This window comes from Aythya fuligula, chromosome 15 (assembly GCF_009819795.1).
Source record: "Aythya fuligula isolate bAytFul2 chromosome 15, bAytFul2.pri, whole genome shotgun sequence".
In the NCBI taxonomy this organism is placed as follows: domain Eukaryota; kingdom Metazoa; phylum Chordata; class Aves; order Anseriformes; family Anatidae; genus Aythya; species Aythya fuligula.
The window spans coordinates 7,879,224-7,893,688 of record NC_045573.1 but is presented as its reverse complement, the minus strand read 5'-3'; the positions used below and the strand labels follow the sequence as shown (position 1 = coordinate 7,893,688).

The 14,465-nt window shown below is 34.3% G+C and overlaps 1 protein-coding gene across 1 annotated transcript; it reads left to right on the top strand.

Annotated features, from left to right (window-relative positions):
* The first annotated feature begins 2,493 nt into the window (after positions 1-2,493).
* Positions 2,494-14,465, top strand: LOC116495432 (putative short-chain dehydrogenase/reductase family 42E member 2). Its single transcript, XM_032197882.1, has 11 exons — positions 2,494-2,721; positions 4,892-4,987; positions 5,368-5,428; positions 7,382-7,500; positions 8,956-9,031; positions 10,202-10,284; positions 10,842-10,979; positions 11,670-11,735; positions 12,508-12,571; positions 12,926-12,999; positions 14,191-14,465. Exons 1-11 carry the CDS (start codon positions 2,494-2,496, stop codon positions 14,392-14,394), a joined length of 1,209 nt encoding a protein of 402 aa, XP_032053773.1. The 3' UTR covers positions 14,395-14,465.

Below are 14,465 nucleotides of genomic sequence, written 5' to 3'. Positions count from 1 at the left end.
TGGAGATCTTCATTTAATTATTTATTTATTTCCTGAAAAGGAACGTAAATTATGTACAAATTAAGCCCTGCCCTTTTTTGGCTCCCAGCCCAGCCACCAGCTACAAAGGAGCAGGAACAACAAAAGGAACTGAGCACACGTGAACATCTCAATGTTTGTCTAGAGTACCTGATGCCCTTGTGTTACTAATTGTCCAGCAAAGAGAAGTCTCACCATCTTACTTGGACAGGAAGCACGGGGATAACACTGACATCCAGGATTCTACCAAGGGTACTTACTACTTCTTTAGCTATTTTTAAAAATCTGAAATGTTTGACTAACTTTCTTTGGGGAAGTCATTTCTGCATTTCTAATATTTGAAATGCAAGTCGGGGAGCTAAGAAGAACTCACACTAAGTGAACTGCTTAGGACGTAACTATTCTCATGAATGCAAGGATGTAACAATGTGTAAGTAAGTCAGAATAGCTCCTCCAAAATCTAGAGAAACAAGGAAGCTACTGATTCTGGAAATATATATGTTTTTCTTATATGCAACTGTATACATTGAAAATTTTCTATATAACAATTTCCTAGTTCTATGAAGCTGACAAATGTACTAATTCTATTAGTGCTTTTTAAGAAATATTTCTGGCAAGATCTTCAAACTTGTGAGATGCTTTTTGATACAACCTCCATCTAACTTAAAACAAAATATAAGGAGATATTAATGACAGCTATCAGTTTTTAATTATATTCCAATTTAAAATATGTTTTAAGGGTATACATCACAAGTTTTACTTTAGTTGTCCTTACAGTGTACAAAAAGGTGCTTTTTTGTGGAAGAAAAGGTGAAATAATTTTATATGGATTAAAGCCACCGTATAGCATGATTTAGAGTTGCAAACTTAATTTTCCTTAGCAGGAGAAGTGTACCTGTTTTACTTTTATTTCCAATTTAAATTTAGTTTGGAAATATGAATTATTTTTCATTTTTTAAATGTCAGGATATTTTTCAACATAAGGAGCTCATAAGTTTCACTGTGTTCTGCTATTCATTTCATTGAATTTAATGAGCTGACATTGTGTTGAAACCATAACAGAATGGAGAATTTGCTACTTCGTTCCCTGTGTCTGAAATCCAAAAAGTGAAGCAGAAAACAAGAAAAATGATAAAACCAAAATTATAAAAAATTAACTAGGCAATGGCAGAATAATCTGTAACTGCATTCTGTGGGATGCATTTTTTGTTGTTTTTCTAGTATTTCTTTGTCATGCTGGAAGTGATGCAGCTGGCAGTTGCCAATCATGGCCAATTCTGCATTCTCTGCTGAACCCTGGTGTAAATGACTGAGAGCAAACTTATGCCCAGCTGCTGTAAGATTTCTGCAAATAGTTTAAATACTTTTGTGCACGGGGATGTTGCTATCAGGACCTAATCCAACTATATAATAATCTGAATTGGGTTCATAATCCTAAATCAGAGTGGCAGGCACCCAGTTTGCAGCAACTTAGTTTGATTGATTTTAGGTGTATGTACTCTGGATTTCTGTTTGGAGATGTAAGAGCATAGATCCTAACGTGTAAAGACCACAAAAGGAATCAAGACAGTAGGGGCTGTCTAGGTAGGATAATTAACTGCAGTGATTTCTTGTAAGTATATTGTGATTTGGAATACCAGTCATTTCAATTGTAGAATTTGAGTACATTTTTAAAGGGAAGCAATAATTGTAGAATAAACTCACTTTTCATACAGAAGAAAGCATGCAGACAGGTAACTCTTCTGGAGTTGCTTATCCTAGATGATATTCTAATCAGTCTTCCCAAGTAGATGAACCCACAGAGCAAATGGCTTACCTGTTCTGTTACGTGTCACTCTAGCTGTATATGAATGCCCTGGTAAAAAAAAAAAAAAAAAAAAAAAAAAAAAAGGTTGTAAAGAACTGAACAGAAAATTAAATGTGTCATCTATGTAACAACAACAAAAAAGTTTTAAATGGTAATGAGTTATTGTCTTTACTGAATAACTGTGACCTAAACATGAAATAAAGTGGATTTAAAAAGCAGAATCAAGTCCTTTCTTTTATTCCTTTTCTAATTTGTTTTTTCCTGACTAGTAGGCTAACATCTATTTGACATTAATATATCAGAAGTAAGGGAGTCTTCAAAGATAAAATGTTTGATATACCAAGCATTCAAAAATATAATCATACCTGTTAAGGTCAGGTAACCATAATGTCTCTAAAATTCTGTAATTTTTCTTTATATCTCTACATAACATGAAACTTGTGGGGAAGAGGAAAAGACTGTATCTTAATGTAAAAGTAGTCAGACACATTACTTATTGTACGTAGAAATATTGTCACCAAAACATTATACACTTTAAGCATGTTAAGGTAATAAAATATATATAAATAAAAATAGTACAGTCATTGTAATGTGAAACTTACTGAAATTGTCTAGATCCCAGAGTACTATGCAGGAATTTTCACAAAACCTTTTATCTTGCAGTTGTGATGCAAGAACGATATACAGAGGAGCTCCACAGGGGCCACCCGTGTGGGAGCAAACTAACTGAGCACACTGAACCACTGGTTAAAAGTAAAAAGACAGTGGTGACAGGAGGTGGAGGCTACCTGGGATACAATCTGGGATGTGCTCTTCTCAAGTCAGGCGTTGCTGTTGTTCTGTTTGATGTACGGAAGCCTAAGTGGGAAATTCCAAATGGAGCAGATTTTTTCAAGGTATGTTGAAATTACATATTTAACAGCATTGAAATAAAATCATACTGCTTCTAGGCATATTAGTATAGAAGGCAAGAATAGAGAGAATTCTTAGGAATTTTTTATAAAGGTTTTTCAGTAAATGCTTTTAATGAACATGGTAAGAGGTTCTTGCATGTATAAATAACTGATTAAGAGACAGAAAGCATGAGGAGTCCAAGTGGTCACTTCTCTCAGTTTCACCAGTGAAGTTCTGAAGAGTCCTGTATTGGGATTTGGTAGTTAACACATTCATATTGACCTAGATGAAGGAGTGACAAAGTTTATTGCTCAAGCAAGCTGTTTGGAGTAAAAAGGTGAGAGAAGGATGGTGAAATAATGATCACATACAGAGAATGAATTCCATGCAAAGAATGATTAAGGAAAGTAGCACTTTGCAGACTGGGAAAGAGATGACTTGGGAGTGGGAGAGATCTTCAAACTCTGAGAGGCATGGAGAGGCTTAGGGACTGACTATTCACTGTTCTTTCCAGTACAAGAAGGAAGGGCCATTAGATGGAATGAGGAATCGGTTCAATATAAACAAAAAGAGGTTGTTTTCTCATTCATGCAATGGGAAAAATGCTTGTACAAAGTCTTGCCAAAAGTTTACTTCTGTTGGAGATTATTAAATAGGTAAGTTAAGTTAGACTCAAGAAATCTTCTGAATTAAAATACTTGGAGACTGGAAGAATATCCTAGAGTAAAATGTCACGTGCTCGCCCTATTTCTGCTCTTGCCAGGGCATCCGCTTATGAGCACTAATGCTTTTTGATTCCTAACCATTCAATAAACATATTTATTATGTCTGGAAAATGGAGAGAACAAAAGAATCAAATATTTTATGGTTCACAACGCTGTTCTTATGTTCATTTTCATAAACAGTTTTTACAGAATGTGGATAGAATATTGACAAGGAACCATTCAAAAACTATGGGTTTGATTTGTTAATGATGTAAACCCAAATAATTTGATTTGAGTTGGTGCATTAGTGCCAATTTACAACTTTTTAAAGTTAATGAAGAGATCAGACTCAAATAGTCTTCTGAGAACAGTTGTTTTAGAATTTAATGTAAAAAAATAAATAGTATAAAGTATGGGTGAGTTACCTAGAAAATAGAACTACAGAGTAAACAAAGAAATAGGTCACCTCAGAGATCTGAGCCTTGATCAGTGATTTGGAGATTGCTAATATTATTTATACTGTTTAGCTATTTCAGCATTTGATTGAAGGTAGGAAGTGTAAATCACCATAATTGTGAAATACTTCCACAACCTCAAATGAAAAGTTGAGTTAAAAACCGATTGGATGATCTCTTAATCTTACCTCTAGCTGTGTATTTTGTGATCATTCTATCAATTTCATCACAGTAAATTAAATAATATCTAATATTTTAAAATCTCATAATTCATTAAAGAAGTGCAATTTTTAATGAAACCTGTATGTATGTGGAGTATTATTCATATAGTACTACCTGGTATGCAAAAATGCAGTGTAATGTTCTATACACTGAATAGCATTTGTTACTAGATACTGTGTGTGTATTTAAACAGTCCAGCATTCATGTCATAATGCGATCATAATACCACACTAACTTATACAGTATTAAATGCATATAGTGTGTACTCTTCAGTTTTAATCCTGTACAAAACTGTAATTAAAGTTGTCATTCCAAGCACTTAAAATAAAGCATATATGGGCAACGAGACATTTGTCCAGATTGCACAAGCCGGATCTGAAGGTGTGCTTGCTAACAGAAAAGGGGTTCTCTTATTTGGTGATTCCTTGGTAAACATCTGAACCCTCCCTGTTATGATTTATTGTCATTTGGGCTTGATTCTCTAGCCCTCAAGCATATGCTGCTCCCATTCAAGTTCAACAAGTTTTGCCACCTTGCAGGACTAAGCGTGAAAATACCCGTCTTAATTGGGTCCAACAAGAGTCATCTTTGTTTTGCAACAAAATACTAACAAAATTCTTAGTCATGGATTTTCCTCCTTGTTAATGATGTTTTAATTAATGTTAATTGGGGATTGTGAAAAATAGATTAGAATGACTTGAGATTTTTGTTAATGTCCACAGTTAATATTGATTGTATGGAGAATGTAATGAGCTTTACCAGTCAAAACCCATTTTTTTCTCATTTTACAGGGTGATGTGAGGGATTATGATGCAGTGTTCAAAGCATGTGAAGGGGCTGACTGTGTTTTTCATGTGGCTGCTTGTGGAATGTCAGGATTAGAACAAGCAAGTACAATTTTCCTAACATTTTCTCTTTTTATTCTTGTGAGAGGAGAGATCTGTCTCCATACAGGACTCAAGAGTGTGGTTAAAGGATTTTTATGTGAGACAGAAGTTGGTTAGAAAGGTCAAGTCATCCATGCAGGGAACGAGGGAGGTGTTCCTTAAGTAATAAATGTCAAAGCATGAAACTAATGTACTACTCAGACAAGAACATGACGATAAAAATGAAAACTGCTGGAAATCACTGTATGTCAGAAAGACAGAGAACTGTAACACACATACAGAAAAAATGCTAGAGCTATTCTAGATCTAGCAATTGTAACAATTGTATTGTGAATGTGACTTGATAAATTAATTAGATTTTGTGCAAACTTTATTTCTAGCTTCAAAAGAAAGAACAGATTGAATCCATAAATGTCGGTGGCACAAAAATAATAATTGATGGTAGGTACCTAGACTTTCTTTCTTTGCATCTGAATTTTGTAATTTTCTTTGCAACTGAATCAACTGAATTCAAAAAACTTCTAATTGTTTTTTTCCAGTGATCACTTGGCAGTTAAAAGAGGCTCTTGCCTCTTTAGTCTCAGAGTATGATGTAAAGTTAGGTGTGCAGAACTCTGATACATACAACAGACTTAAAATATTTCATCCTTCTAATGAAGCAAGTTAACTCTTTAGATGGAATGAAACTCAAGTCCCATTAAAACTGGTATAGTTGCCACTGCTTTGGATTGAGGATTGGTTTTCAACCACGACTTAATTCCATGGCAGACCAACTTAATTTTTCTCCACTGAATAGTGAAGGGACAAGATAATCAGTACATGGAGGAGAATTTATCTTCTTTCCTCACAGAAATATCATGAGAGATATTGTACTGTTTGTTGTATTGTAAACATTTAGGTGCTATAGAAATCCTAAGTATATTTAGCTATTATGTTACCAAATTAATATATCATTGTTTACCCCTATCTAAATATGACTCCTTTCTAGTATATACTGGTTTTTAACTAATGTCTCAGAAAAATGTCAACAGATTTCCTTTTGTATATTAAACTCCAGAAAGAACGTTTCAAAGTGTATTGTAAATGCCAAAGCTACTTTCTCTTTGCTTTTCCCTCAAAACCTAAAAGGCAAAATGGCAAAAAGCAAAATGGTAAAAGCAGTTTTATTTTAGACCCATTTTCATGCTGCCTGTAGTTTACTGTGGTTATTACTGAAAAAAAAGCCAGAACAATTAAAGTGAAGTGTTAGGCAAGTAAGGGTCTAAACAAGCTAAAGAGAAAAATTTGCTACATATTCCTGTATTCTTGCTCAAACCTCTGAACCTACAGAAACATGCCCTGCCATATTTCCCATAGGCTCCCAATGAAGTAAGAATCTGGGAGGATTGTGAACCATTGGAGTTACCATTTAACCTACATTTTAATAACACATTTTATTATTGTTTTTTCTTCTAAATATTTACAACGGTATTTTCATTCTTTTCAAAATGAGCCAGGAAGCCAATTGGTCTGACTGCTGTGTAGATTCTAAAAAATATCTCCTAACTTTGTAAATATTAACTCACTAAAACTTTAGAAACATTGCTAAATCAAAAGAAAATTACTGTTATTGAGTTTGCAATGACATATGCAGCAGAATTTAGACATCTTACTCTTGACTGGAATCCATAATTAAGACTGTTTTGGAAATAATACTAATTTCATTTGTATTTAACATATTACTGATTATACACTGACAGTGTAAGTTTCCTGCTAACATTTGTTAGCTATTTGTCACTTATGAATGATTTGACACAAATAGAGTTTTGTCACACACACACTGGAGACAGCTAGAACACTTTATTGTATGGCTACTTGCCTGCAGGGATATCCATGAAACAGTGGGACCAGAAACAGAACTGCTTCCTGCTCACTGCTGAAATAAGGGCAAAAATAATGGTCTGCAGACAGGCTGCTGTCCACAGTACTACCCCTACAAAGAAGCAAAGGGTTTTCAATGCTGTTTGATCACAAGATCGTACTCATCTCCTTTTTATTCATCTCATAAAATGAGTATGTTTTAAGAAATGTTTCAAAGGAAAGGAGGATTTTTTTCCCTGCCAAGAGATTTCCTCTACCCAACTGATGACTAAAATCCCGTGGAGATATGATAGCTGCAAGTATATAAAACGTTTGGTGACCACGATACATAATATTTAAACAGCAAATATTTGGGATGAAAAATTCCACCTGAATGAAAGATTCTATTATATTAAATGATAAATTAATGTTAAAAATAAAATATTATGTTTTCTGTAAATGTAATGCTTGTTTGCAAAAAGAGTTTTCCAGTTCATATGTTGTTTCTCACTCTTTATTTTTGTTACAAACAATATATTTTGTATGCCATTGTAGTCTGCAAACAAAGAAATATCCCTAGACTGATATATACCAGTACAGTGAATGTGGTATTTGGAGGGAATACTATTGAAGAAGGAGATGAAGAAACTGTGCCATATTTTCCACTGGAAAAGGTATTTTGTTTGTGTGATGTCATGGCATTTGCTGTACTCTGAAGGGTAGATTAGGTGAAGGCTGGTCTGGAAGCAGAAGCTGTTTTACTATAGCTCAGTTTAAATTCTATGAAATTATTTTTCATTAATAAAAATTGACCTGTGGTCAATGAAGAGATACTTGAATCATAGTTACTTTAACGTGCTGTAACCAGGGGATGTTAAAATACCTGAAATGATTAAGAAAAGTGGAATCTGACATTTAACAAGAAAATTTTTACAGGAAGGGCTTTCAGGGAACCATCTGTTATGTAAATATTGAATGTTATGGCCCCTATGAGCATTTGCACTGAAGAATATTACAAAATATTGAATTCCACAACTTTATGCACACTCATTTTTGCTTCTTTGAAGTTCCTAAACCTTGCTTTCTTGCTGCCTTCTTACATCACCTCACACTCTGAAATGCTATTTCCTTCTTTACTATGATCATTTAGGGAATGCTTTCTAGCTGAAATCTGGAGCTCAGTGCATTCTGGCCACTCTCATCATTTGTTTGTTCTTTCCTTCTCCCAGCACACTGCCTGCAGTTAAGAGCTATAATTTTAGTCTATACATCCAGTGTCCAGGAATCTTAAATAGGATTGACTACTACTCAATTAGTGCCTCCCAAAATATTTAGTTGGAAATGTCAGTTTATGCAAAGCCTGCATGGCACTTCAGACTTCGAAGAAAACATTTCAGGAATTTGCAATTAGTTTTGTGTGTCTGAGCCCTAATCATATGTTTTCTCTGATGGTGACCATGAAATAGCAACCAGCAGAGGCAGATGGGGCTGGAAGGAAGGTGGAGCAGATGGATTAAGCCACCTGAGAGTATAAAGACTTTCCATGGTGTAATTTTTCGCTACAGTTTTCAATATAAAGCATGACAATACAAAATTCAAGAGTCTTATAAATAACCTTCTGTGTCCAGAATCCTATTTAATACATTTGGGTACTTTTTTTTAATGCTAATAGTAGAGGATACAATTGGGAGATAATTATTTATAACTGTATAATTATAAATAATTATAATTGTATAAAATATAATTATTTGTAATTATATGAATAGTTTCAATAGGAAATTGAAACATTTTTTGGAACGGCTAAACCATTCATTTCTTATTTAAGTTATTGTTTTAAAAATTCCAATTTCAAAACAAAATTATATTACCAAAGAGAATATTTGACTTGATATTAATTTTTTTTCAGTACATCTAGCACAAAAAGTTACATAATTCTTTTTGTCACAAGAATCTGTCTCTCCAAATACATATCTGTGCCGTATCTTGTTGTTATTTCTAGTCTGATTTTACTCAGCTGATGTCTACAAGCTGGCTAGATTTAGAGGTTGTCAGGTATAAACAGTAAATTTGCCTTCACAAATACAATAACGTTGATTAGAATGTTGATCATATTCTGCCTTTCTTTATAGCATTTTAATCATTATTCTAGAACGAAGGCAATTGCAGACCAAATGGTTCTTGCTGCTAATGGAACCTTACTCAAAGGTACATCTAAAACATTTGGGTTTTTCCTATCATCAGTAGTGCTATTGCTTTCTCTGTTTACTGATTTATCAATATATAGTATATTTAAAATTAACTGAAATAATCCTACCTTTAGTGGACAAAGATTTTTGTGTGTGCATACTCAGACACATATGAGATTGTATACAAACAACTGATGGGAAAATTCAGCAAATTTAACCTTAATTGTTCAAAACATTTAAAAAGTTTACCAACTTTACAGCAAATATAGGACTTGTGCTTTTATTACCCATTCTGTCTATCACTTTGAGCTTCTAAGCGCTAAGCACTGTCCGGTAAGGTCATTCTTATAATTCCAAAGAGCTTGCTGGTATCTTGCAAGAATAATTGCTGCTTCTTAAACAGATTGGCAATATCAGGGCCATGTTGACTTCTAAAGTCCTGTGTTCATGAATAGCTGTCACTAAAATCTGTCTGTATATGGCAAGGGAAATATTTATCCTTGCTTTTATGTACATATTTTGCTACTGTTACCAATTTCTTTGAACTGAAATTTGACAAATAAACATTACATGTGGATGCAATTTTAGCATCCTTGTTTAACTACTGAGCAAATGCCTGCCACATGTTAAACTTGCCCACACGAAAGTTGGATTTGTGCCTATTCCCACTGTACTTAATGATTGACAGGTAGAGTTTAAAGTATTAATTTGAATTTAGAATATTGTAACTAATTTGAAAGCCTCTGTTTAAGAGACCTCTTCCATTCCTTTGTGATGCCATCAAGCTGCAAGCAAGCAAGGTGTCTAAATATAGTGAACTGAATGATATTCCAACACTGCCTGTGTTTAGAATTATGAAGTATTTTATAAACTTTTACCTATAACAAAAACAAAAAGTCATTCAAGCACAAGGCATAGACATAGGATAATTTGATTTGTCCTGTTCCTAGTCAAATTATTCTGTGGTCAGAGGGATTCAGTTTTCAAGACTGCTAAAATTGGATCTTTCACTACTATTGAATTCAATTTTATACAGAGATGAAAACAAGTTACTAAGAGGCAGTATCATGTAGAATGGCCAGACTGATCCTTTACTTTCACAATGTAAAATTCAGACAATATATGTGGTTTGCCTGCCATATGTTGATATCAAAGCTATATGAAAATCACATTTTGTTCTCTCCCCAAGGAGGTGATAAGCTCCATACTTGTGTGCTTCGTCCACCAGGCATATATGGACCAGAAGAGCAGCGCCACCTGCCACGAGTAGCTGTATGTGTTATATAGTCAGCTCTGGAGGACACTACAACTAGTTGTAAGGGCATAACATGAGAGGAAGTACCTTGACTACAGGTCTTAACAATTCTTCCAGAAAAAGTGTAATGAAAGCTTGGTGACGGGTCATGTGATGCATGATAACAACTAGCACGATATGGGCAGTGTAGCAATGGAAAGGACCAAGCTCTGCTTTTAAATTAAAAGAAAAAAAAATGTATAGGTGGAATGCAATGTTAGAATATCTAGGATTGAATCCCCGATCATTTAATGAAAGTAGTATTTTAAAATATATTTCCTAGCTTCAGAACAGTACAGTCTCAAATACTGTTATGTCATTCTATTTTACCACTACATATCAGTGCAATCGTCCTTGATTTATAAAACCATCAGCTCGTTGTTTTTTTCTTGTGCTGTAATTGTGCACAAGTATAGAAAATTCTAAGCATTCAGGATGAGACAAAATGAATAAGTTATTCTGCATAATAAAGAGAAACACTTCACATAGTTCTTTCTTTTTTCTTTTTTTTTTTTTTCCTTTTCTGTTTATACAGATAAATATCCAGCGGAGACTATTTAACTTCAAGTTTGGGAATCATAAAGTTCAGATGAACTGGGTTCACATAGGAAACCTAGTACAAGCTCACTTATTAGCTGCTGAGGCTCTCACCTCTGAGAAGGATTATGTAGCAGTAAGTAAATAGTATAAGTACCCTATCCCAGTATCTTTGGCTCTCCAATAAGTTTCTTTTCTGTGCTTTGAGATCAAAAGTTCTCCAAAAGGTTATAGAATCATTAGTGTTGGAAAAGCCCTCCAAGATCATCTGGTCCAACCATCACCCTACCACCAATGTCATCCCCTAAACCATGTCCCTAAGCACCACGTCCAACCTTTCCTTGAACACCCCCAGGGATGGTGACTCCACCACTTCCCTGGGCAACTTGTTCCAATGCCTACCGTACCAAATTCTCAAAACTGGTGTGCAGCTTCACACCTTAAAAAGCTGTTTATTAATATTCTGTCAGTGTAGCTACCTCTGTTAAATTCATGAAGATAATTCTGTCCTCTACATATCGTGAGAGACTAAATGATCTAACAATTGCATTGCTACAAAGTGAAACCAAGCTCTGATCTACATTACAACATCATTAATCCTTGGTATCTCTACTATCACCATGGGGTTACAAAAAAGTATGAGACTTGTTTGAAATCACAATGAAGTTCAATGAAGGTAGTTTGTTGAGCTGCTTTGTGTATATTCACTGAATGTATGCTGGTATGCTATTCACAAAATCAACAAAGATAGGTGGGTATGAAAAAGAAACAAAATGCCATCCTATGTATAGTGGTTTTCTAATTGCTTTTTCTGTTTCTTTAACAGAGTGGACAGGCATATTACATACACGATGGTGAAAATGTCGTATTTTCCGAATGGATAGTCCCTTTAGTATGTATTGAACACACATTTAGCTTTAATTGAACATACATGCCCTATTCAATTAGTTAACTAAAAGACTGTACTAACTAATTGAAGTCCAATGCACATTAATTACTGAATTATCTAACATTGAACTTAAAATCTGTCCTTTTCTCCTAACATATTCCAAAATTCCACTGGTTTTAAGGAAGTTTTGCATGTGCATATCTATGGAGTTTGGCCCTTATTATTTTAAGAGAATTTAGCTAAGAGGTATTTCATAGTGCATGAAAACTTCTACTATTAGTATCTGGGAGATGGTTTATAGCCATTGGTTAGTTCTCTGTTATGCTATCTGCTGCAGCACAAAAGAGAAGGCCATTTAGAGTCACATCTTAAAAGATAAAATGAGGCAACATTATAACCAGCAGGCTGGGATTTTAGGAACTTGCTTAAGTTTTGATCTTGCAATGCCAACACAGAAAAGACTTCCAGAAAGCTGACTTCAGGAGAACTATGGGCCTGTATCTAATTATAGTTAAGTATTCCCATCTCAATTACTGGCTCCTTGGAAATAGCATTGTTTCCTATTCACCATCCAATTCAATTTGAAGGGTGTGAGGTGGACACCAAAGTAGTTGTGGGTTTCAATTGTATTTCTTACTACCAGTATTGATAGGAAGATTAACTGGAAAAGTTTAGATATATTTTATCAATATTCATTTGTCCATTTTCATGCTTCATAGACACCCTCAAATCAATACAAATTCTCTGTTATTCTTTTCTCTTACACCCTTTCTAGTTTGAAAAATTAGGCTATAGGAAACCCTGGATACATATTCCTGTTCTCCTGGTTCACATAGCAGGTAAAATAATGAACTACATACTTGATTATTATGCTATTTTAATTTTTTCCTTATGTCTGTAAAGCTGTTTAATGGTTTTATAAGATTCAGGGCCCAAACTGTAGAACTTATCTAACTTAGCATTATTATAATTAATACAATAATCACTTACGCCATTTGGCATTAATAGTAGCAGATAAGGTTTAAAGGCTATTAACAAACTGAGTTCATCATTTACTTTATAAATTAAATACTGCCTTGCAGTATCTTCATTGCATCCTCTGATATCACTATGAATTATAGGATGTGCAATGTCAGCATTATCTTAGTTTATTGTTATCCAGCTGTCTCATTAATTAATTTTCTTTTTTACAGCCACTGTGATGGAGTATCTGCACCTGGCACTAAAGCCAGTTTTTATCTTTACACCTTTCTTGACAAGGAATGAGGTAAATATTTAAAGACAGGGAATGTTTATATATTTTTGATGAAAATTCTCATGAAATATGTGATACACCCTCTGTACAGATATTAGAGCTCTCTTTTTCTGCTCAGGGCTTAGCTTATTCTGGGCATAGGCAGTCTTTTTGTAGCCTCATTTTCCATGCCATCCTGACTACCTCTTATAAAATCATAAGAAATTAATCTGTACTTGAAGACTAGGTGATCCAGGGGGCAATGTAGGGGTGCAAGACAGAGCAACTGACATGGAGCTGGCACGAGGATAACAGGCACTTCATTGTTTCCAGAGAGCAGTTGTATACTGTGGAACTGATTGTTAAAGGAAGGTGGTCCAAGAATTCAGAGCAAGGATTTTGGTTCAGTGTGGTAGCAGTAATAATATAGGGCTAGCCAATAACTAAAAAGTCCATTAAAGTAATATAAAAAAGTATATAAAAAAAAAGTAAAATATAAAAAAGTAAATTAATATAAAACAAATCAAAACACTTTAATCTGTCATCTAGTTTCTTACTGTATTGTACCAGCAACATAACAGGACACTGAAGGAACTGAATGGACCTTATTAACTTACACTATAGCTTTTCAGTTATTCCACAGTTTATCTATCTGTTTTTATTTCTACATTAGTTCTCCATCTGAAGCAGAAATCATTGAGGCTGTGCAACTTGAGCACTTTTACAGGTACCCTGCTTTTAGACATGGAGGATATAATCATCCAATAGGGCATGTTTTCCATTCCTTATATGTGCATTTCTGCACAGCTGAGAAGCCACACCATTCTCCCTCAATAGTCACCCAATTCCATAACATATTTCTGTGTACAGATGAGCCAGTTTGAGTGAAGTGCATTGTTTTGTTGCATAGGATTTCCTTAATTCTGTCTTACTTTCTTACTTGTAGATCGTAAATTCACAAGTGAGAAATAAGTGTGATAAACTGCTTTTCCACCCAGTCCACAAAGAATGTTGTAACACAACTTCGGCTTTTTATCTGTCAGCTACATAAACTCATTCTATTAGCTCTGAACAGAATCTGACTCCAAAATATGTACATTTTTGAGTGTCTATCTTTATTCATGTTTTTAATTCCATTGTAATATCATTGATAATGTATTTTCATCCAAGTTCTAAAAAAACAGATATTAAAGTTACTTCCATAACTGTCCTTTTGGATTCTAGGTATGGAACGTTACTGTAACTCACACTTTCCGAATAGATAAAGCACGAAATCAACTTGGTTACAAACCAAAGAAATTCTCATTAGCTGATTCTGTGGATCATTATCTTAAAACAAGACCTATTTGCCAAGAAGATCACACATTCCTTAAAATGTTGTTTGCTTTTGGCCTTTTATTAAGTTTGATGATTCTTTATTTCTTCTAAAACCAAATAGCTACCCACCTGTTCCAGAAAAACTAATTTTGTTTCTGAGTATTAATGATCTGGTCATAGTA

What these genes read in the sequence shown, in the direction of transcription:
- LOC116495432 (XM_032197882.1), top strand. Translation starts at nt 2,494, where the DNA reads ATGCAAGAACGATATACAGAGGAGCTCCACAGGGGCCACCCGTGTGGG. An exon ending in ATGGAGCAGATTTTTTCAAG is followed by an intron (nt 2,722 to 4,891) that starts GTATGTTGAAAT and finishes CTCATTTTACAG; the next exon opens with GGTGATGTGAGGGATTATGA. An exon ending in CACAAAAATAATAATTGATG is followed by an intron (nt 5,429 to 7,381) that starts GTAGGTACCTAG and finishes ATGCCATTGTAG; the next exon opens with TCTGCAAACAAAGAAATATC.